At 35.2% G+C, this 26,021-nt stretch overlaps 1 protein-coding gene across 1 annotated transcript; it reads right to left on the bottom strand.

Annotated features, from left to right (window-relative positions):
- Positions 1-19,815: 19,815 nt before the first annotated feature.
- On the bottom strand, positions 19,816-20,790 carry LOC107641096 (uncharacterized). The gene is made up of 2 exons (XM_016344602.1): positions 20,534-20,790; positions 19,816-20,437 (listed from the first exon to the last, which is right to left on the bottom strand). Exons 1-2 carry the CDS (start codon positions 20,788-20,790, stop codon positions 19,816-19,818), a joined length of 879 nt encoding a protein of 292 aa, XP_016200088.1.
- Between the last annotated feature and the right edge of the window lie 5,231 nt (positions 20,791-26,021).

Genomic DNA, 26,021 nt, shown 5'->3' with positions numbered 1-26,021 from the left:
CCCAAATGAATTCATAACTTGGCATGATAGATTGGGTCATCCGGGAACAACCATGATTCGGAGAATTATTGAAAACTCCTATGGACATTCACTAAAGAACCAGAAGATTTTTAAATCTAGTGAATTTTGTTGTGCTGCATGTTCTCAGGGAAAGTTAATTTTAAGGCCATCACCAATAAAGATTGGATTTGAGTCCCCTGAATTCCTAGAAAGGATTCAAGGTGATATATGTGGAGCTATTCATCCACCATGTGGATCTTTTAGATATTTTACGGTCCTGATAGAGGCATCTTCGAGATGGTCACATGTGTGCTTATTGTCTTCTCGCAACCTGGCGTTTGCGAGATTACTAGCTCAAATTATTCGATTAAAAGCACAATTTCCAGAAAATCCAATCAAAGCAATTCATCTTGATAATGCTGGTGAATTTACTTCCCAAGCTTTTGATGCTTATTGTATGGCTAATGGAATAAGTGTTGAACATCCAGTAACTTATGTTTACACACAAAATGGGTTAGTAGAATCACTTGTTAATGCCTCCAATTAATTGCTAGACCCTTGCTTATGAGAACAAATCTCCCAACCTTGGTTTGGGGGCATACTATTTTACATGCCGCAGTACTTATTTGTTTGAGGCCAACGAGTTACCATCAGTTTTCTCCTATGCAATTAGCTTTTGGCTAGCAGCCAAATGTCTCCCATTTAAGAATATTTGGGTGTGCGATATATGTTCCCATTGCACCACCTAATCGCACCAAAATGGGACCCCAAAGAAAATTGGGGATATATGTTGGATATGATTCTCCCTCTATAGTGAGGTATCTTGAGATACAAACTGGAGATGTATTTAAATCCCGATTTGTAGATTGTCATTTTGATTAATCAAAATTTTCAACATTAGGGTGAGAGAATAAGCTTCCTGAAAAGGAACTTAATTGGAATGCATCATCCTTGATGCATTTAGATCCTCGATCAGGGCAATGTGAACTAGAAGTTCAAAAGATTATACATTTGCAAAGAATAGCAAATGAATTGCCTGATGCATTTTTCGATACAAAGAGGATAACCAAATTTTATATACCAGCGAAAAATACCCCTATTCGATTTGATGTCCCAGTAGGACAAGTAACCACTGAAGCAAATTCACGCCAGAAGCGTGGCAGGCCTGTCGGTTCTAAAGACAAAAATCTTCGAAAGCGAAAAGAGGTAAATAATATTCCTGTTGAAAAAAGACATAGTAAAGGCACCTGCAGTTGCCCAAAATTCTAATATAATTTTAACGCCAGAAGACGTTCAGGTACCTGAAAATTGTGAAAATGACGAGATCTCGATAAATTATGTCTTTACAGGAGAGAAATGGGACTGAAATAAGACAATTGTCAATGAAATATTTGCATATAATGTGGCATTAAATATCATGCATGAAAGTAAGGATCTTGAGCCAAGATCAGTCGAAGAATGTCGACAAAGGAATGATTGGCCAAAATGAAAAGAAGCCATGAAGGCTGAATTAGACTCACTTACAAAACATGAAGTCTTTGGACCTGTAGTCCGTACACCTGAAGATGTAAAACCTGTTGGATACTGATGCGTGAGCATCTTTCTTATCTTTTCCTAGTGAATTTGCATCTAATTTGTTGAGTTTAATTAAGAATTAATTATATTTTAGCCACTATGGATGCTATTTTGAGTTTTGTGCAATTTTATTTATTTTAGGTAGCATTCGGATGGATTTGATGAAGTTTTTGCAGAGAAAGAGAAGAAACCAAGGAGATGACCAGTGAATACCGACGCGGACGCATGGCTCACGCGAACGCACGGAATGGAGGAAATCGCAATGACGCGATCGCGTGCCTGACGCGAACGCGTGGACTGGAATCTGCACAAATGACGCGAACGCGTGGACGACGCGGACGCGTCACATGAGCGATCTGCAGAATTGACAGAAAATGCTGGGGGCGATTTCTGGGCTATTTTGACCCAATTTCCAGCCCAGAAAACACATATTAGAAGCTGCAGCATGGACAATTCAAGTGGTCCCCATCCATCCATTGAAGATTTGATTATTTAAATTAATTCAAATTTAAATTCAAATTTTAATTCTAGGAAAATATATTATTTTAATTTTTAGTTTTAGATATTAGATTTTAAATTTATTATGATTAGTTATAAAAGGAGGAAGCTTTCCTTCCTTTGTGGAGGTCCTGGGGAGATTCCACCTCATCCCATCAGGGGAATATAATTGGCAATCCTAATTTTCTCTCTTTTCTACGAGCAACTAAACCTCCACTGTTAAGGTTAGGAGCTATGTCTATTGTATGGATTGATAATATTATTTTTCTATTTTAATTCATGTCTTGATTTATATTTTAAGAATTGTTTTCGCTCTTTATCTTATAAATTTGGGTGGAACGGAAGTATGACACTCTTTCTATTTGAGTTCTTGTAAAACTTGGAAAAGCTCTTTACTTGAACAACAACTTGAAAACAATTTCTCCTAAATTTTAATTATCTGGATTTAATGGGATACGTGACATATAATCCTTTCATTTTTGGGTAATTAGAGTTTTTGTGACCTATAAACTAGAAATTGATTATCACCCTCTAATTGGAATTAATTGACCAAAGAATTGGCTGTTGATGAATTTTAGAGGAGACTAGGAAGGTCTAAGGAATTAGGGTCTAGTCACATATAGTTTGTCATAAATTAAATCCTACATGATTAAAATAGTTAGTAAGAAAAATTAATCCGGAAAAATAGATAATTCTGAAACCTTAACTATTTTCTCCATATTTTATTCCCAATTTATTTATCTGCCTGTCTTTAATATTTTTAATATTGTTTAATATCTTTTGAACTCCCAAACATTATTTTCTGTTTGTCTAACTAATCATATCAAACGCTATCAATCCTCGTGGGATCGACCCTTACTTACGTAAGGTATTACTTGGTACGACCCGTTGCACTTGCCGGTTAGTAAGTGTGGTTGTAAATACTGCACCAAGTTTTTGGCGCCGTTGCCGGGAATTGACTATGATTAACAACTATTAGTTTTTTGATTGTTTAGATTAGGCGTTTTAATTTTAATTTTATTAAAAAAATGTTTTATTATTTTTCGAAAAAATTTTTTTTTCCTTTGTTTCGCCTTAGCAATCTCCATGTTTCGTTCTCTTTAATTTTTTTTCTTTTATTTTAAAAAAAAATAAAAAATAAAAAATAAATAAATTTAATTTTCCTTGTTTTTTTCGTTTGCTTCCTTACTGTTTCGTTCTATTTTTATTTTTTTTATTTTTTTGTTTTGTTTTTTTTGTTTTGTCCGTTTTTAATTTTATTTTTCTTTTATCCTTTTTTTTATTTTATTTTCATTTTATTTTTATTTTTGTTTTTTTTCTTCCATTAATTTTTTTAGTTTTGTTTTATTTTTTATCTTTAATTTTCAATAAAAAAATTATTTAATAATAATTTAATACTAGTAATTTTTTTTTAATTTCTGAAATTAAGTTTGGTATCTCCTAGTTAGTTTTATTTTGATTCTTCTTATTTTAATTTTTAGAATTTTGTTCTTTTTTTTCTTTGCTTTTCTATTTACCACATGGTGCGTTTAATTCTTTTTGGTGTGTTGTGCTAAGAAAAAATAATGGAGAGAGATCATATGGGTTACGACTCACACCCGAGTAGTGATTCATATCCTTATGAATGGGGAAACTACCCAAATTTTGGATGGCAAGGTCAAAACCAAAGAAACCTCAGTGCTCCATGTTCCAACTATCAAGAGCCACCACCTCCATATTCATATCAAGAACCACCACCTCTCTATCCGTATCATGAACCATCATCTTTCTACCCATATCAAAAGCCACTATCTCCCTATCCATACCAAGAATCATCCTGTTTTTACACTTATCAAGAACCATCACCTCCTTCTTATTCATCTCAAATACCATCAGATCTTGAGCTTCTCATGAAAGAATGCTTACATGATATAAAGACAAGTGTCAAAAATATAGAGAAGCATATGCAGTCGATTATCAAGTACCAGGAAGAGGAACAAGTAAATTCCTTCCCAAAAGATACAATGCAAGATCCTATGGAAGAAAGTGAGGAAATCAATCAAAGGAGTTTATACTCCAGTGCATTAGAGAACTTTCCATCCTCACACATGGAAGAAGAGGAATATGCAAAAATAAAGGAGAAAGATGCACCCACAAAGGAGGAAGATACACAACCTCCCATGCCCTTGGTAAGCAATGAAGAAGAGATTGAATTAAAAGAAAGCTACCAAGAAGAAGAGGTTGAAATTGAGGAAGCTTGCAAAGAGGTGATAGAATTCAAAGAAGAACACAGGCGAGTGGAGCTTGCAAGACCTCTCCCAAAGCCATTACCATCCAATACAACATTCAAGTGGGTAAAATTCCTACCCTTAACCTTTACTTTCTCACTTGAATATGGGCTACTGGAGACGGATGGTCAAATTAGAGCTCTTTGTGACATTAAGAGTAAGAGGAAGATGGTTAGTGGTAAGAGTTGTCAAGCAAGGTTCAATATGGTTGCATGCTCCAAATTGAAGTGCAAGAATTGATGTAGAGCTAATTTGAATGGGTCTAGAAAGTTGTTTAGATGTCTCTGTGAGAATTCAGATTGCTTGCCACCCGTTGGGAACAATGGTAATACACAAGAAGACGGGTGTAAAAGCAAGGTTTGGGACCCTGAAATTCATTCCCACAATCAACACTCTTGGGGCTTTGTCACTTGCTTCAACTTGCTCAAAGGCGTTGTGCGCCTAGTTTGGGATCTCGGTAGCCATTGGAATTACAAACATTGGTGGAGATTCCTGGATCAGTACAAGCACAAGCCACCATGACAAGAAGCTCACAACATGTCCAACTTAAGGACTTTAATTAAAAGTGCTTGGTGGGAGACAACCCATCGTGGTATGATCGTTCTTTTTCATTCTTAGTTATTTTTCGTAGTAGTAGTTTTTACTTAGTTGATTTTTATTAAGTTCTTACTAATTTTCAGATCATGCAACTATTTTATCACAGGAACCGAACACCTCAAGCTAAAAAAAAAAAAAAAGAAGCAGCCGACGCGAAAGCGTCGCTGACGCGTACGCGTCATCTAGGGGTGCAAGAAAAATAAAAAGTTACAGAGAGTTGCGCGGGAGTGGCGCCAGAATGAATTCTTTCGCACAAACAAGCCCAGCGGATGCGTGGCCCACGCGTTCGCGTCGTTTGTGATTTTTGCCATCCACGCATCCGCGTCACTCATGCAAACGCGTGACCTGCAGAATCGATGTAAAAGAGTGTTTAGGCAGAGAGTTGTGCTGGCTTGGGGAAAGAAGTGTGCTAAAAGCACAAATTTGGTCACGCGAACGCGTACCCCATGCGTTCGCGTTGTTTTTTTCAATATCGGCCATCCACGCGATCGCATCCCCCACGTGTTCGCGTCACTTCAACAGCGCGCTAATCGCGCGATCGCGTGACTCACGCGTCCGCGTCGCTTGCACCGCCCTGTTTTCTTTCTCTCTCTCCCAATCCTAATTCTCTCTTATTCTCTTATCCTTTTATTTTTCTTTCGTCTTAATTTATCTCTTTCTATTTTCAGTTCTTCTTTGCTTGAGGACAAGCAAACTTTTAAGTTTGGTGTTGACGCTTCGCTTAGAAGTTTTCTGTTCATTCCTATGGCACCAAAAGGGAGGCAAATCATCTTCACTGAGGAGCACAACCTGAAGAATAAACGACTGCTAGGATAACTAAGGTGGTTGAGTTCCTTTCATTTTTTATTCTTCCCCTCTTTGTCTATGTTATGTTCCGGTTTTTTGCTATTTTTCTTTGTTTGTTGCATGATCTTTATTAGTTAGAATCCTAGGACTAGTTTAGTTCTCTCTATTGCTTTAATTCTGAAAATATGTCTCATGTATTACTCACTGAGCTTAAATTCAAATAAAAAATACAGGAGTGATATATTACATGAGAAAGTGGGTCTATATTGAAGAATAGTCTTATTTACTTAAATGTGGTGGTATTTTCTGTGACTCTGAATGCATGCTTGAACAGTGCATATTTTTTATAGTAAAGTTTATGAATGTTAAAAATTGTTGGCTCTTGAAAGAATGATGAAAAAGAGAAATATTATTGATAATCTGAAAAATCATAAAATTGATTCTTGAAGCAAGAAAAAGCAGTGAAAAACACAAAGCTTGCCAAAAAAAAAGAAAAAAAAAGAAAAAGCAAGCAGAAAAAGCCAATAACCCTTTAAACTAAAAGGTAAAGGGTAAAAAGGATCCAAGGCTTTGAGCATTAATGGAGAGGAGGGCCCAAGGGAATAAAATCCTGGCCTAAGCGGCTAAATCAAGCTGTCCCTAACCATGTGCTTGTGGCGTGAAGGTGTCAAGTGAAAAGCTTGAGACTGAGCGGTTAAAGTCATGATCCAAAGGAAAAAGAGTGTGCTTAAGAACTCTGGGCACCTCTAACTGGGGACTCTAGCAAAGCTGAGTCACAATCTGAAAAGGTTCACCCAGTTATGTGTCTGTGGCATTTATGTATCCGGTGGTAATACTGGAAAACAAAATGCTTAGGGTCACAGCCAAGACTCATAAAGTAGCTGTGTTCAAGAATCAACATACTAAACTAGGAGAATCAATAACACTCTGAATTCTGAGTTCCTATGGATGCCAATCATTCTGAACTTCAAAGGATAAAGTGAGATGCCAAAACTATTCAGGATTGTAGATGTAAACCCCACTATAAGAGAAGACATGGGCTTAATCGAACTCTCATTCTCATGCAAATTCACATCTTAAGCTTATAATAGTTTTGGTTCCTTGAGGACAAGCAACAGTTTAAGTTTGGTGTTGTGATGCGTGAGCATCTTTCTTATCTTTTTCTAGTGAATTTGCATCTAATTTTTTGAGTTTAATTAAGAATTAATTATATTTTAGCCACTATGGATGCTATTTTGAGTTTTGTGCAATTTTATTTATTTTAGGTAGCATTCGGATGGATTTGATGAAGTTTCTGCAGAGAAAGAGAAGAAACCAAGGAGATGACCAGCAAATACCGACGCGGACGCATGGCTCACGCGACCGCATGGAATGGAGAAAATCGCAATGACGCGATCGCGTGCCTGACGCGAACGCGTGGACTGGAATCTGCACAAATAACGCGAACGCGTGGACGACGCGGACGCGTCACATGAGCGATCTGCAGAATTGACAGAAAACGCTGGGAGCGATTTCTGGGCTATTTTGACCTAGTTTCCAGCCCAGAAAACACATATTAAAAGCTGCAGCATGGACAATTCAAGTGGTCCCATCCATCCATTGAAGATTTGATTATTTAAATTAATTCAAATTTAAATTCAAATTTTAATTCTAGGAAAAGATATTATTTTAATTTTCAGTTTTAGATATTAGATTTTAAATTTATTATGATTAGTTATAAAAGGAGGAAGCTTTCCTTCCTTTGTGGAGGTCCTGGGGAGATTCCACCTCATCCCATCAGGGTAGGGGTGTGCATGGCCCGGCCCTGCCCGAAGATCCGGCCCGGTCCCGAACACTTTAGGGGCTAATTTGATGTGATTTTATTGGGTCTAGGGCCGGGTATGGGTCTCAAAAGTAGACCCGGTCATTATTTCGGGTCGGGTCCGGGCCATAGCTCGGGTCACCCGAAATCGGCCCGGTGGCCCGGTCATCATACACAATTAATATTTTGTGTTATTAGTGATGGATGATGGCTATTATTATGTGAAATTTAAGTATTGTAAACCTTAATATTTGTGTTATTAGTCATTATATATAAGACTATAAGTTAATGTTTTATGCTTAAAATGCATAAGACTTTAGACTAATGCATAATTTTGTGTTATTTGTATTGATTTAAATATTTGGTGTTATTAGGCAATATTAGTGTTGATTATGGTTATACTTTAATTTTAGAGAAGAGTTACTTCTTATTATATTTTTCTAAGTGAATTTTACCATGTCAAATAATGGTTGGAGTCTTGGAAATTTGGATATTTTTACATGCTAACTTACAAGAAGGTATCAAGGTAATATAATGTTAACGGCCCGGTTTTCACCCGATTTTTACCCGGTATAATCGTGGCCCAAAAGTGTATAGGTTTCATCGGGTCTAGGGTCGGGTTCGGGTCTAACAAATAGGCCCGGTATATATTTCGGGCTGGGTCTGGGTCACATCAAACCCGGTTTCACCCGGCCCATGCACACCCCTACATCAGGGGAATATAATTGACAATCCTAATTTTCTCTCTTTTCTATGAACAACTAAACCTCCACTGTTAAGGTTAGGAGCTCTGTCTATTGTATGGATTGATAATATTATTTTTCTATTTTAATTCATGTCTTGATTTATATTTTAAGAATTGTTTTCGCTCTTTATCTTATGAATTTGGGTGGAACGGAAGTATGACCCTCTTTCTATTTGAGTTCTTGTAAAACTTGGAAAAGCTCTTTACTTGAACAACAGCTTGAAAACAATTTCTCCTAAATTTTAATTTTCTGGATTTAACGGGATACGTGACATATAATCCTTTCATTTTTGGGTAATTAGAGTTTTTGTGGCCTATAAACTAGAAATTGATTATCACCCTCTAATTGGAATTAATTGACCAAGGAATTGGCTGTTGATGAATTTTAGAGGAAACTAGGAAGGTCTAAGGAATTAGGGTCTAGTCACATATAGTTTGCCATAAATTAAATCCTACATGATTAAAATAGTTAGTAAGAAAAATTAATCCGGAAAAATAGATAATTCTGAAACCTTAACTATTTTTTCCATATTTTATTCCCAATTTATTTATCTGCCTGTCTTTAATATTTTTAATATTTTTTAATATCTTTTGAACTCCCAAACATTATTTTCTGTTTGTCTAACTAATCCTATCAAACGCTATTGTTGCTTAATCCATCAATTCTCGTGGGATCGACCCTTACCCACGTAAGGTATTACTTGGTTTGGTACGACCCGGTGCACTTGCCGGTTAGTAAGTGTGGTTGTAAATACCGCACCAGATACCGATGGGTATTTGTGAGAAAACGAAATAAGAAAAATGAAGTTGTGTGCTACAAAGCCCGACTTGTGGCACAAGGTTTTTCACAAAGGTCTGGTATAGATTATGAAGAAATGTATTCCCCTATAGTGGATGCGATAACATTGCGTTATTTGGTCAGTTTATCTGCATATCATAAACTGCATATGTATTTAATGGATGTGGTAACAGCCTATTTGTACGGCTCATTAGATCGGGATATCTATATGAAAGTCCCTGAAGGACTAAAGATATCTAAACCATCCAGTGAATATTCGCAAGGGTTATACTTAGTTAAATTACAAAGATCTTTATATGGTCTAAAGCAATCTGGACGAATGTAGTATAATCGTCTTACTGAGTATTTGGCCAAAAACGGATTCAAGAATGATGATATCTACCCGTGTGTTTTCATAAAGAAAACTACATCTGGATTCATTATAATTGCTGTGTACGTTGATTATTTAAATATCATTGGAACTCCTGAAGAGATTCCAACAATTATAAAAACTCTAAAAGAAGAGTTTGAGATGAAAGAACTTGGAAAGACTAAATTTTGTCTCGGCCTGCAAATCAAGCATACAAAAAATGGGATCTTTATTCATCAAACGACATACACATAAACGATCTAGAAAAGATTTTATATGGATAAGTCACATCCATTAAGTACTCCAATGATCGTAAGATCTTTAGATGTGGAAAATGATCAATTTCGTCCTAAAGAAGAGAATGAAGATATCCTTGGTCGTGAAGTACAATATCTTAGTGCTATTGGAGCGCTAACGTATCTTGCTAATAACACACGACCTGATATATCATTTGCTGTGAATTTACTAGCAAGATATAGTTTCTCTCCAACCAGAAGACATTGGAGTGGAATCAAACAGATCTTTCGATATCTTCATGGAATGGTTGATATGTGATTGTTTTATCCCTATGGATCCAAGTCACAATTAGTTGGCTATACAGATGCTGGATATTTGTCTGATCCACAAAAGGAAGATCTGAAACAAGATACCTGTTCACATATGGTGGTACAGCTATATCATGGAGGTCCACGAAACAGACAATTACAGCAACATCCTCTAATCATGCTGAAATACTGACGATACAAGAAGCTAGTCGCGAGTGTTTTTGGCTGAGGAGTGTGATCCAATATATTCTGTCATCATGTATACTGGTTGATCAGAAGATAGCTCCAACTGTCCTGTTTGAAAATAATACAGCATGTATTGCTCAACTTAAAGGCGGATATATCAAAGGTGATAAAACAAAGCATATTTCTCCCAAATTCTTCTTCACTCATGATCTTCAAAATCAAGGGACAATTGATGTCCAACAGATCTGCTCAAGTGACAATCTGGCAGATTTATTTACAAAGTCACTCCCAAAATCCTCCTTTGAAAGATTGATACATGAGATTGGGATGCGCCGATTTCGAGACATTAAATGATGTCGACAAGAGGGGGAGACTGTACTCTTTTTTCCTTGGTCAGATTTTTTTTCATTGGGTTTTTCTTGACAAGGTTTTTAATGAGGCAGTCCCCGTCACAAAGGATATTGTACTCTTTTTCCTTCACTAAAGTTTTTTTCCACTGGGTTTTTCTTTAGTAAGGTTTTAACGAGGCATAATCCTAAATGGTCATCCAAGGGGGAGTGTTGTGATAAGGATAAAAGATGAGGTTGATGACCATCATTAATATGGGCGTAATTTGATTTCAATAATGAATGGCTCAGCTTCTCATGGCAAACATAAATTAATGAAGTTGAAATTGTAAACTTCACACGCCTATAAATAGTGAAGCAATCTGAGAAACTATATACAGCAATAACAAATCTTCTCTCTCTTTTATATTACTAATACAATTCTCTCTCTTTTACAAGTATTTTTGAATATTCTTCTCTCTCACTCTTTACATATAATATTAGTAAATATATTAATCATCTTTATTATATTGAGATAGTAATTATGGTACTAGAGTCTTCTACTTATATTTCTTTATTTTATATTTTTTACAACAAAAGATAAAACGAATCAGCCTATATAATTTTTAATTTAAGCGGGTTGAATCTAAACAGATTAAACTAGTCCGTTTGATAATCCAAAATAAAATGGTCATGGCTTATATGATTCTATGAGAAAATAATTAATAAAGACGAATATTGTAAATACAGTTGTTAACATCTCAAATCAACCTTCAAAAGGATTTTAGTAAGATATTTTTGTTTCTAACAAAGTGGTCAAAATTGACATATTAGCCAAATTAGTCCTCATCAAATAAGATTTTGTTTTGTTAGTTCCTAAATCCTAATAGAATTCACCTTCTTAGATGGATTGATTTGACAATCTTAAATTTTTCGTGACTTTTGTATATTTTTCTAAACAAAAATAGTGACGAATTTGATTAAATTTGTTAACTTATAACATCACAATTTCGTATAAAGATTGATTTATTTATTAAAAGTTAATTTGAGATATTATTCATATAAATAAAAAATAAATTCATATTCCGTTCAATATAAATAAATGGGAGTTGGCAGAAATGATATAACATGTATGTGTTTAGATTTGTCATGTTTACAAAAGTTTTATCAATTATAATATGTAATAAGAAAATAACAAAAAGAAAATAAATTTTGTTTTTGACTTGGAGAGTTAGAATGTGTTGCTTGGATCACATTGATGTAAAAACACCTAAAACAACTTATCACTTCTATTTACATTGAGTCTATACACTATTAAATATTCGTAAACTCTCGAATAAATCGTGTTATGTTAAATTGTACTTGTTTACATATACAGCAAAATAGAAATATGAAAACACAAAATTATATTTGATATATAATATATGAATATAAAAATTAATATATTTTTTATTTTTTTGACTAAAAAAACACTACTATATTGATAAAATTTTTTATTTTTTATTATTTTTATTAAATTTTTGTATAAAAAATAAGAATAAATTAAATTTTTTAAATTTATTTTTATATTTAATTTATTATTAAATAAAATATAAAAAGATTAATTTTTATATTTTTATTTTTTATATTTTATTTTTAATATTTTATTTTATCTTATTTTTAGAACTAAATCTTAAAAGACAAGGATATGAAAATGGATATGCTAAAAAGTAGAATATTTAGGATGAGAAAATTCGTAGACATGGTTTAGACTTCATTAATAAACTAGAGTAACATAGATTTTGGATAGTCCCACAATTAGAAGATCAAACTTGCATTTAATCGAATCAGTATAAATGTAAGCACGCATATTTAAGAAGCAACACTTAATAGGTATATATGCATTTTAGTTGACAGAATTTTACACACCGAAACTTTCTTGTAGGAGAGATACTGAGATATTATTGCCTTTGACTTTAGCAAATATTAATGGACAAAACTTCCCCATCCATATTAATTATTTTATTTTATTTTATTGAAGAAATCCTACGTTTTCATAGTAGGAGCAGCCACAACTAGGATTTTTTATGTTAATAAATAAAATAAATGTAATATTATCAAAATAATTTTTTTTAGAAAATTTATCGATTTAAATTCTCTTATCATATCTCGTTTACAGTGTAAACGAGATGACAATGCGTGTATCTCGTTTACACTGTAAACGAGATATGGCACCAGTAGCGGAACTTAGTTGAAACAAGGGTGTAAGACCCATAATTTAAAAAAAATTGTTACGAGTTAATTACAATTTATTTATTCATTAAATACTTTATTTTTAGAAATTATTTTACTAAAAGTAATTAAATCAAATTTTGACAATTAAATTAAAAATTTTACTTAATTTTATAATTATTGAATAATTTTCTATATTTAAATTATAGAACTTATCAGTTGTAAAAGAATAAGAATTTTATATAATTTATGTAAATAATAGAGATTCTAGAATTTAATACTTTAATTTTATAAACAAAGAAAATTAATTATATTATCTTCAATTTTAAATTAAAATATTTGATTAAAAGTCAATTAGTAAACTAATAATCAAATAACATTTTTAAAATAATTTTAATAGATTAAATTAGATTTTTTATTATTATTATTATTATTGTTGTTGTTGTTGTAGATCATTATTATTATTATTATTATTAGTAGATCATTATTATTATTATTATTATTAGTAATATTAGTATTAGTAGCGCAGGAGTAGAGTACTCCATTCAGTCGCACCCACACGCACCAAATTGAGTTGGGTGTTGCTGTTGGTGCTTGCGATGAAGACGAAGAAAATTTTTATTGTGGAAGGCCTTAGTAGTTGCCTTTGATTATATATTATGAGATCTGAGAGAAAGAGAAGAGAGCTGAAGAGGGAAGAGAGGGTTTGAGAAAGAGAAAGGGAGAAGAGGAAGGAACAGTGGCGCCGGAGGAATGGGAGACCGCCACTGCAGCTGCGCGCCGCCACCGCGTCCTGCTGCTCGAGCCACCACCGTCCAGCTCGAGCCACCACCGCACCGTTCGTCACCATTGCGAGGAAGCCCAAAACCGAGGGAGAGAGCCGCGCGGGGAGACGGCGGCGTCGCCGTCTGTGGAACCCTCGTCGTCACCGTGCAGAGCCGCCGCCATCGTCATCATCGCGGGCTGCTGCCGCTGCGCGTGTGATCGTCGCCGCCTCTGAGTACGTCACCGTCGAGGCTGGTCGCGGGCAGAAGGAGAGATCTCCGTCGCCGCCGAACCAAACGCATGAGAGAGAAGGAGCCCGCGGGAGAGGAGCTTGTTGCCGCCGCTGCCAAGGCTTCCTTGCCATCGCCGTGGTAGGGTAGTCACCGGAGGGAGCCGCCGTTGTCAGCGCCGCCGTCGGGGTTACCGCCGCTGCTGCCGCCGATAAGGTTTTAAGTCGGTTTTCGTTTCCTTTGAATTTCCGGGAGCTTAATCATCGCTGTATGTTTGTTTCAGTCGCCATTGCCGGAGTTCTGGTCGCCGCTGCCGTTCGAGGTGGCTACCGGAGCTGCCGCCAAACCGGTTCAGCGACCGCCGCTGTTTCATTTTCTTAGTTCGGTAAGTATTTATGTTTCGGAAATCCGTGTTAATATTCTGTTATCTTTGGTTATAAACTCTGAAGCTCTGGTAACGTAGGGTCGTGTTTTGAGCGTTACATGTCGCTTTTAAGTTGCTGTGAGTGCTGCGAAAGTGACCAGGACTGAGTTTGCGGTTGCTGTTGGTTTTGGGTTAAGAGAAATAGTTCCGTTGACGCGTTGAGTTATAATTTTGACGAGACGAGGTAGGGGTTTTCCTTAAAATATATTTTACATTACAGAGTTGTGATAAATAGATATTGATGCAAAAAGATATACTTCTGCGATTATGTTTGTCTTGTGGATGTGACGGTTTGTTGAACTGGATTATTGGTTGTTTGATTGCTTGAGTAATGTACGATTGTTGATAAGAAAATGGGTTTGAGAAGTTATTTACTTGATTATTATGAGAAGTGGTTTTCTTTGGTTTGAAGTTAGAGCGGTTTGATTTTGAGTCGGTCTGATTTTATAAATGATTTAATACTTGAGCTGGTTTGATTTTAAAAAGAGTTTTATTATTGGAATTGGTCTGGTTTGAAAATATTTGATACTGGAATTGGTTGAATTTTGGAAAGTGACTGAGATTTGGAAATGGTTTGAGAAATGTTTGGATGGGACCCGAAAAGGGTGGCAGTATTCGAGTTTTAGAGGAAATGCTGCCGAAATTTTATAAAATTAGAAGTTTCATTGAAAGTAGTTATTTTAAAAGGGTTTTAAGTATTATATGATTTAAAACTATCTCATTTATCAAAGGAAGAGTTATGTTTTGGATTGGGAATTGTTAGTGAACGGAATGGAAAGAAGGATGATTGAGAATTTTCTCTGAAATATGGTTTTTGAATGAATTTAGAAATGAGATTTGGACTAATGAATGATTATGAATGTTGAGAATGTTGAGATATGATCTTTGAATTATTCATATGGCTTATGAATTTGAAATATCTGAGATACGAGGTTCCCTGGATTAAGTGCCGTGGCTTGCCACCACGTGTACCAGGTTGAAAACTCGATACTCTGTTGACCCTACGACGTAAGTGTGACCGGGCACTATATAAATTCTTGGGAATGTTTACCCCCATTGAGTAATATTGATTATTTGAGAAAAGCTATGCATAGGCTCTTGGGGATGCACGTCAAGGGACAGTCTAAGGACAATTCAGACTTGTCGGGTTGGCTGGATAACCGACAGATGAGCCTCATCAGCCATAGGATAGGCATGCATCATATGCATTTGTATGCTTTGCTTGAGTTTGAACTTGTTTTGGTTTGTCTAATTGCTAAACTGTTCTTAACTGCTACTTGAACTATTTGCTGTAACTGCTACCTACTTGTGTTTTCTTTGTCTGTCTTGCCTGTGTTTGTCCTGGCGTGCTACATTTGAGAATGAATCTTGGTGCTGAATTAATGATTGTGTTGTTTGATTGTGTGGTTAGTTTCTGATTGAGATTTTCTTTTAAGAAAGGAAAAGTTTCAGATTTCTGAAAGAATAAACATTGTTTCTTTGAAAAGGTTTTGAACGATTACCTATTGGTTTTTAAAAGATTCATAAGGCAATGATAATCACTGAGCTTGAAAATAGTTTTCTTATAAAATATCTTCTTATGACAACTTTGAAACTCCGTGGTGAGACCGTGTGGTTAGGTTCTCACCTCCCTACAGCTTTACCTTTTCAGGAACCGGATGAAGAAGCATTAAGAAGAGTTAAAATCCGTTCGGTTTTATATGTTGATGAATTAATTAGATTATTTTCTTCCCTCGTCTTTGTTATTATAATTTTTGTAAGAGGGATAGGAGTTGTATGATTTATATATATTATATTATAAGATATTATGAGAAGTTTTGTATATGAATCTATACCTGCTTGTTTTTTTTTTTTTTTAAAGATAAAGTATTTATTTCCGGTTTTTAAAGAAATCAGCGATACGGTATTGAGTCACATGCTCCTATTTTAATATTTAGTACGTAAAATAGTCGTAATACTTCTTGCTATCAGAGTGGCGCAGCTGGAAGCGTGACATTCTGGTAGTGAGGGTGTTACAAAGGGGGGCCATGGCCCCCCAAACTTTTGTTAAAAAAATTAGTAGTACTTTTTCAAAAAATAAAAAATAGTTCAGTTGGCTCAAATACTTTATTATGACTTAAAATACTAAAGTTCAATCTTCATCTCTATTCAATAAATAATACTCCCTCTACCTTTGAGTTCAAATATAAAAAATTAGGTATTTTTTATTTATGTAATTTGATATTATTTTATATTTTATTGTTTATTTAATTTAATTTTTTATATGATAAAAAATATTAGAATATTCAATAAGTATTAATATTATTGTATTTGTATAAATTGATAAAAAATTCAATAAATATTATAAATTTTAATATTTGTTCTTCTAACTTCTTTTTTACATATTTTACAGGATATATATTCAAATTTTTATATAAAATAATCGTGAAAAACTAAAGAATTGATACAATTTTTTAAGAGGAAGGCTAATATTCAAGAAGGAGAACATATAACTTTTATAATATCAACACTTGTAGATAGTTCTTTTACTTTAATAATTTATGAAGAAAGTGAGATACAAGCTTTAAAAGTTTAAAGAGTTGCATCTGATGAGTTTGACCTTAATTCTTTGGAACGAGACCTTAAAAAACAGCTTTAAATTTGACAATATCACCCAAATCAGAGAAATGATGTTAGATAAATTTATCTTTAATGGGATTCATATCAAAAGCATCTTAACAATTATTTTCTATCTGGCCCCCCAAAATTTTGTTTCAAGATCCGCTACTGATGACACGTCAGTATGACACGTGTATATTTCATTTACAGTGTAAACGAGATATGGCATGTGCGCGCCTATATATAGAAGTCGTTTACAGCCGACTTCCGGGCCTAATTTGACTTTGTCAACATCTTTCTCTCATCTTTTAACCCTTTTTGACTATACATTTAACCCAAACGGTGATGGCGCGCCAAGTGGGGAATGACGGGGACATAAACAGGTTGAACGAGACAACACATTACGCCGGGGCGACCGACTTCGAGGTTAATTTCGTTATGGTTGTTAAATTTAATGATGTTGCCATTGTTAGGGTAGTCATAAAGATCTGGAACGTTGGTAAATGAGTTAGGAGTTAGGTCTGTATTGTTAATTTAGAATTCTATCCCCTTGTGCTAGGTTGGTATGACATAAATATTATTAGTTTGGAACTATATTATTCCTGTGCTATGTTGTTAGTATTTATAAATTTAATGCCATTATAGTATAACATTGTTTACATTAATAAATTTTAATATTTTTATTTTATTAGAAATTTAAGACTTTACTTTGTTGTATTATATTATTTAATTTGTAATAAAAGTAATAATAAGAAGAGCAAAGTATCGTTTTTATCCCCAACGTTTGGGATAAGTTCTAAAGTTGTTCCTAACGTTTCAATAGTCCTATTTAAGTCCCTAACGTTTCAAAATTGACTCAATGCTGTCCTGCCGTTAGGGATCCGTTAACAGAATTGACGGCGGGACAAAATTGAGACGATTTTGAAACGTTAGGGACTTAAATAGGACGAAAATGTTAGGGACAAAAACGATACATAAAAATAAATTTTAATTTAATTTTATCTTTCAATAATATTAATTTTTTACTGTATATAGTATTCAATTATTTTTCAATTACATCTAAATAAATTACACTTAATCACATTACTTTCATTTTAAATAATTTATTTTTTTATAATTTTAAAGAATCTTAATACATTAGAGACAAAAGGTATAATTTGTATTTTATTGTATATATATTATTTTTTTCTTTTCTACAAGTTTATATACTAGTCCTTCTACAAACATTTCATGATAACTAAAAATCTTTAAGAGTAAAATCATAAAAAAAATTAATTTATTTAAAATGAAAGTAATATGATTAAGTGTAATTTACTTAGATGTGATTAAGAAATAATTGAATACTATGTATAGTAAAAAATTGATATTATTGAAGGATAAAATTAAAATTTATTTTTATATATCATTTTTGTCCCCAACGTTTTCGTCCTATTTAAGTCCCTAACGCTTCAAAATTGTCTCAATTTTGTCCCACCGTCAATTCTGTTAACGGATCCCTAACGGCAGGACAACATTGAGTCAGTTTTGAAACGTTAGGGACTTAAATAGGACGATTCAAACGTTAGGGACAACTTTGGGACTTACCCCAAACGTTAGGGACAAAAACGATACTTTAGTCTAATAAGAATCATTAATCTTGAGAGTTTTGAGAGATAAATATTATCAAAAGTAAAATTAATTTTTTAAAATGTTAAAAAATAATCTATAAGTTATTAATGATTTTATATAATTTAAATATTATTTTTGGTTGTCATTATTCAGAGGCCTTGCCTCCTACTGCCCCGGCGAGTGAGCCATACTTTACCTCCACCGGACGCCATCGTCCCGTATCTGGATGAGGCTGGATTCAGCGACACCATGCCCCTCAGGAATTTTATTTTTGACAATTCCCTGATTTCAGCACTAGTGGAGCAACGGCGTCTAGAGACGCACAGGTTTTATCTCTCGTGGGATGAGGTCACTATCACCCTGCAGGATGTGGTGTACCACCTAGGCCTACGCGCACACGGTAACCCCGTCGGGGGGTGCCTCTGTGACTTTGGTAGGTGGTATGCCAAGGAGACGTGGGTGTTGGTGGAGCAGCTCCTCGGTGCCAGGCCTCCTGTGGCAGCACATCAGGCGACGCAGAGGAAGGAGTCATTCACCCTGAAGCTTGTGTGGCTACGGAATCGTGTCCGCCAGATGCCCCAGACAGACGATCCCGAGACTCTTCGACAGTACGCCAAGTGTTATATCATGTTACTGATCGAAGGGTATCTGATGACCGACAAGTCCAACAATCTGGTGCACCTTCGATGGCTACCCTTGCTCCGGGACTTTGCAGAGTGTAAAGCATTTTCCTGGGGCTCGGCTGTGCTGGCCTGGACGTATCAGTCCCTTTCTTTGGTGGCTCAGCGGGGCGTCACGGATATCGCTGGCTGCACTCCGTTGTTGATGTCCTGAATTTATCAGAGATTTTTCTAGTGGTGTCCACCAGATAGAGGCGTCTATCAGTATCCGCTGGCTGCAAGGTGAGAAATGTCTTTTTATGTATTTGAGTTAAATAATTTTATTAAATCTTTTGGTATGTTAATTAATGAACCCTTTATGCTCTCCTTCGATGTGTTAGGTTGGTTGGATTGCCGCAGCAGAGCAGGGATCAGCATGAGGCTAGGGTCCTGCGTTTTAGGATTTCCCTCGACCGGCTACGGTTCGAAGAGGTTAGTTGTAAAATACGTATGTTTTTATTTTGGATAATTAGATAGATATCGTATGCTTTATTGTGCTTATTATATGGATAATTCGAGAGATTTCTTATAATAATTGTGTTTGTGTTATATTGAAAACTTTCTTTCTTCAATTTGCGTGGAGAGTCTACGATGACCCCGCCCTGCAGGCTTTGTGTCCGCCATGGTTTCGTGAGGAGGAGGAGTGGGGGAGATGGTTGTTAGCCGTTCCCGTATTGTGCTTTAATATCGTCCGCTTTCACCACGTTGATCAGGTGAAACAGCAATTCAATGGAGAGCAGCAGGTACCAGAGACTCCGGTAAATCTTGATAGGTGAGATTGATGCTATAGAGGGATACCACCCGCTATCATTGGCTCCTAGGGTGGCCTTGATGGCCTGAGATCTGTCAGATATAACCAGTAAGCCGTCTTGTGGGGTCACGTGGCGCCAAATTAGTAAGAAAGAATGACCATGACTCGGTGCTCTCAGACTCAACAATGGCAAAAGCAATTGGCAGTATGTTGTTGTTGCCGTCTTCCGCCACCGCTATAAGCAACACTCCACCATACTTACCATACAGATGCGTGTCGTCTACAGAGACGAATGGCTTGCAATGCTTGAAGGCCTCGACACATGACGAAAAATCCCAGAATACTTTGTCGAACATGCAGCAGTCGAACACCATGAGGTGTCCTTCGTAGTACGGTTTGACGCGTAGGTCACATATGGTGCCGAGGAAACAACTCTGCAGTGTCTGAAGCAGTTTCGGCACCTTGTTGTACGACTCTTCCCAATCACCGTAGATTCGTGCAATTGCCTTCTGCTTTACCATCCACACCTTTCTGTATGACTGTTTGAAGTGATAGCTTGCCTGGACCGCACCTTGCAACACCGGGATACTCACAGACGGGTTGGACTGAATCAAGGGCAATATGACTCTGCAGATGAGACTGCTATCTAACTGACGATGGTCTTGAGACATGGTGGGTGCCAGACAGCTGTGTGATCCACCAAACCTCTGAACCTCCCTAATCACAACAAAAAATTTATTCTTACAAATCATCTATAACCAAAATAGCATATCATACAAAACTACTCAAATTCACAATTAAATTTGAACTTACCAGTATCCGAGATTCTGACGAAGGGCCACACGGAGGCTCCATTGACACCCACTATCGACTTGATGGCACTGCACATGGTACTTTAACCGGTCGGATTCGATCACCCGGTACTCAGCACTCCTGCAAATACTGTAGTTCTTCACACCTTGAAGCACCGCCTCTCGGCTTCTGAACCTGTGTCCGACCCAAAACTCCACACCACCGTCTAGGTTGTAATCCACTCCACAGGTGTCAGAAACCGGGATCCTCTCATGCATGGCGTCCAGATCTAGACCGTGATAGTGACTTGGCACAGCCGTTAGCGCCGAATCGGATGAGGTGGAGGCAGCACATGGCGCGGCACAGCCCCTGCAGGTGTCTCCGGCACAAACTCATCCTCATCGCCACCATCAGAAGACTCACTGTATCCACTGTCCGCCACGTAATCCTCGTCCGACCAAATTAGTCTAACATAATAAAAATGAGTTATGACTAATATTATTTTAATTTTTATTATTTAATTTGGTTGAACTTAATTCATAAAAATACTTAAACATGTAATATTACTCTTTTAAAAAATACCGTAATTTTAAGTATTATTTTAGAAGTTATGACGATTTTTTTAAAACTATCACAATAATCATTTTAAAACGGCATTTTTTTTTCAATTAGTATAAAACGATAGTTTTTTACTGTTTAAAATGAGAGTTTAAAAGTGTTGTTTTTGTTATATTAAAATGACGGTTTTATCTACAACTGTTGTTGTAAGAACCGAATTGGACCGGCCGATTCGATTGGAAAACTGATAAATTAGACTGTTAACTGGTCCGATTCAGTATTATGACCGTTAAAAATTAGAACCGGTGAGAACCATCCAAAACCAATTAGAATCAATCCAGCCAAACCGCGTTAGAGAAAATTCTAAAATTGTTAAAAATGTAGCTTGAATCTAGGTCCTTCTTGTTATTGCATGCTCTCCCTTGCCACTAAACTATATTATTCTTTGTTACTTTATGTGCTAATTATTAATTATATAGTAAAACATATAATAACTTTGTTAATATTATTTTTATTTTATACTCACTTATATTTAAATTAATTATATTTTTTATTATTCATAATTATTAATATAAATGTTAGTAAACATATATAAATGAAAATATCAAATATTTTATTAATTACAATATCATTATTCTATTTATGATTATATGATATTTATTAAATATTAATTTCAATAAAAATAATATAATAAATATAAACTAATTAGTTAGTTATTGAAATAAAAAATAGTTATTTTAGCATGAAAATAAAATTAAAAAAATATTTATTATGAAAAAATATTAGAATTTTATATACTTATTTAATGATAACTGAATTATAACTTGTTGATTATAATTTGTTGAAATTTGATTGTTTTTAAAATGTTAGTGAAGATATCTATTTTAAATTTTATTTTTAGACTTTTGACTATTTTTTATTTTTTATTTACATAGGATCGGTTCTATCGGTTCAACCAGTAACTTATCGGTTGAATCAATAAACCAATAAACCAGTAGCCTGACTGGTTCGATCATCGGTTCAGTTCTTATAACTATAGTTTTTACATAGTTAAAACGGTAGTTTTTGCTTGTTTAAAAGAATAGTTGAATACCGTCATTTTTATCGAGTTAAAATGATAGTTTTATTGTTTAAAATGACAATTGAGATTGTTGTTTTTTATTAAGTTAAAATAGCAATTTTTTATCGTTTAAAAAGACGGATGAACCGTTATTTTTATCTAATTAAAATGTCGATTTTAGATTGTTTAAAATGACTACTAAAAATTAAAACTGTCGTTTCTACTTAATTAAAATAATTATTTTTAGATAATTTAAAATAACTCTTGAAATTGTTATTTTTATCGAATTGCTGTCAGAATAACTCTTAACATTTTATAATTTTGCAACTATAACGTGATTTTTACTTCATACATAATCATGAAAAATCAAAAGTTAAACTAAAAATAAAGTATCAAACATAGCATATGAATTTTAATTATACATTGTCTTAACATATAATCTTGATACATGATATGCAAAGTCTTCATCAAAAGATTATACTTTTTTATTACTTACTTCAGATGATCAACTTCTAAAATCTTTTGGTGATAGTACTTCACTCTCTTGATTCAATTTCTATAACAAAAATATAATATGAGCAAAATACAAAAAAATATAATTTTTTTTAGTGTAGATCAGAACATATATGATTCTAGAAAAACATATACTTTACTCACATCCTCTTATGTTTTGTTCATTGCTTGAGGAGTTTATACAGAATGATTAACATTCTCTAATTTTGATACTCCATTTGGTACTCCTTAGCAAGACGAATAAAATAATTCCAAAATTAACAATTAACATAGAAAAGCACAGTAATAAGCAATAACATCAAATAAGAATAATTAACAGAAATATGTGTGAATTATATGGATGGTGAAGATAAGACAATGATTCTCTTTTTGAGTAAGGAAGACTCCTCAATAATATATGATATTTTTTGCATCTTATCAACAAGTCTTTCCATCCTTGCTTTCTGAAAGTGGAGATATCTATACGGTCTAACACTCACCGGTGCATTCCTAGGTATTAAATGAATAAAGTGATCCACCATCTTCGGTGGTGGCAACTGTATTGGCTCCTCAAAGAGTCCTGAGAAGTTCTCGAGTATCTATTGAACTTCATCATCATCAACTGTAAGCTCATCTTTATTGTTTCCAGAATCAACAGCCTCTAAGTGGAATAGTGATGCAATAACTTTTCTCTCCTATAATTTCCTCAGTTATCTACAGTTGAGGCTAACTTCCTTTAACAACCTCTCACCTTTGAAAATCACCCGATTGACAGAGACCTTAAACTTCATAAACAGTTCCATGTAATTTATCTGAATGGTGCCAAGGCTCATCATCTAGTGTACACCTAGAACCACGTATGCTCCTTTCAAATCCAAGACATACGCATCTACCGCAAAGTCATACTCCTACACCGAGAGAGCTAACCCAATGCATTTTGCCCCGCAATGGATAAAATTCCCATTGCCTACCATCACTTGCAAGGTCAGAGTTGGTGTGAGAGGAACGTTCAACTTTCGAGCCACTGAAACCTTCACAAAGTTATGAGTGCTGCCCATCGATCAAAGTCAGCAGAGGATGATTCCCATGAGTACCTTGGACGCAGAGGGTTTCAGGGTGGAACTCCCCTTCTAGGGCATTGAGGCTTATTTTCGGAGTCAAATGCTCATCATTATTCCCTTCATCTTCAGAATTAGAACCAGCATTGCCAGTCTCTTCCTCTGCCTTCTCTTGTAACAACTCGCGAAGTTCATCTTCACCAACCAAGCGTTGGTAAGCGGCTTTACAACGGTGGCCTGGCTAATTTTTTTGTCACAATAATAGCACAACCCTTTTTCTCTTCTCTTGCGAATATCAGTGATGGTAAGTTTCTTGAATAGAGTGGGGTCATCCTGGATGAGGGAGAAGAAGCTTGAGATACGATTGATGCAGAAGCGGCATGAGTGGAATTCTGTGTTGCAGTTCTCAGATTGGGGCTAACCGGGTTTAGGGACCTGTTGGGTGCAAATCGGGTTGGAGAAGCGGCTGACGGGTTGTACTGAGTTACATTGCTCTTGGATAGGCCCAGGGTCATTGCATGTTTCTGTTCATGCATTTTGGGCCAATAACAATTCACACTTCAAATACTCTTGAAGTCTAGCAATGAAGAGGGCTATGATCCACTCCTCACTCAGCCTAGTTACATGGTTGCTGAGCTCATCAAACTGGCATTGGTATTCTTCCACAGATCCTACTTGCTTCAGCTCCTTGAGAGCAATGCAGTGGTCAAAGAAGACGTTCTTGGCAAAATCAGAATTTAAGACGTCAAGAAAGGTCTCCCAGGTGTAAGCAATGTGATTGTTGACTCCCCAATGATACCATTCATACGTGGCTCCGACGAGATTGAAGGAAAATACACAGATCTACTCAACGGGAATGCCAAAAGTTTCAAGATACTGATGGGATCTGAAGACCCAGTCTTCTACCCCCCTCTCCATCAAACATAAGCAAGTTGGCCACCTTCAACTTGCGTGGCCAGTGCGGTTCCCTACGCAGGCTTGGTGAGCCCGAACCAGATCCAATCACTGATTCCTCCCTTGACTAAATCTGATCATTGCTCTTGGTCTTGAACTTCAGAATCTCACGAAGAAGTTTCTCGATGGTGGTAAGCTCGGATTGTGTCTCTGTAATGCGGTCATTAGCCTCAACAAGTCCCTGACTCAACGTTTCAACTTCGTGCTTGTTAGAGAGAGTGAGCTCCTCCAACTGATTTAAGAGAGTTCCTTCTGCCATCGTTGGCCTCTCAACGAAAGCACCAGTTGATACACCACTTGGTACTCCTTGGCAAGAACGAATAAAATAATTCTAGAATCAACAACTAACACAAAGAATCACAGTAATAAGCAATAACATCAAATAAGAAGAATTAAAAAAAATATGTGTGAATTATATGGATGTTGAAGATATGACAATGATTCTCTTTTAAAGTAAGGTAGATTCTTCAAGAATATATGATATTTTCTACATGCCTTTTGTGACTCCATTTCCTGTTATATATGACTCTCTCCACCAGGTGGTTACATAACTAACTTTTGCTATTGTCTCAAGCATTATTCTCCTACTATGCATTCCTTCACGATTCATAGTCCTTCATCCAAACTAGCGGCCACCTTTTCCATTTGTTCTTCTGCTGTGGACTTGAATTACTCGACCCATTCACCCTTTCATCATCCATAGTCTCTTCCATTAGGTCAAAATTGGTACTTTGGGCTCATATCAAATTCACTCACAACAGTAATCAACTAATGATTGATTTCCATTGTTTTATGATTTTTTTTTCTTCTAATTATTACTAGTGTGCTTATGAACGGTTTAGTGTTGATTAGTTACTATGCCAGCACAAAACCTAAACCTAAGCTTAGGGGGTGACAAACGGGAAAGCCTGCCTTGCTTTACCCCGCCAAAAGCCCGCCGGCCCTGCCCCGCCTAGTGAGGCGATCTTGAATTCCTTTTTCACCCCGCCTAATGGCGGACCAAGCGCGCCAAATCTCTTTTTTTATATAACTTATTAAATATTAAACAATATATATAATTTCACAAACATTTTAATAAATTTATAATTTTTAAAGACATACAAAAATTATAATTTCTAAATTCACAAACATTAAAGTCTTTATAATCATAAATATATAATAAATAGAATCATAAACCAAGTTTTCTGAAACAAAATAATAAAATCAACATTGTCCAAAGCAAAACAAATATTGTCTAAAATATATAATTAAACATATTCAAGTTTATAATCAATCCAACATAAAACATAATCCAAAATATAACTTAGAACATCTACAATTATCATCTTCATCCTCTTATAGATCAATAACAACATATAAATTTATAAAAAAAAAGGTATGACAAAAA

Source organism: Arachis ipaensis, chromosome B5 (genome assembly GCF_059453495.1).
Source record: "Arachis ipaensis isolate K30076 ecotype BB chromosome B5, ASM5945349v1, whole genome shotgun sequence".
Taxonomy (NCBI): domain Eukaryota; kingdom Viridiplantae; phylum Streptophyta; class Magnoliopsida; order Fabales; family Fabaceae; genus Arachis; species Arachis ipaensis.
This window is presented reverse-complemented; position numbering and strand designations above follow the sequence as displayed.

Excerpts from the sequence above, each read along its gene's own strand:
- LOC107641096 (XM_016344602.1), bottom strand. The coding sequence starts at position 20,790 with ATGCATGAGAGGATCCCGGTTTCTGACACCTGTGGAGTGGATTACAAC. Across the intron at positions 20,438-20,533 it reads CGTCAGAATCTCGGATACTG|GGAGGTTCAGAGGTTTGGTG; the intron begins GTAAGTTCAAAT and ends TGTTGTGATTAG.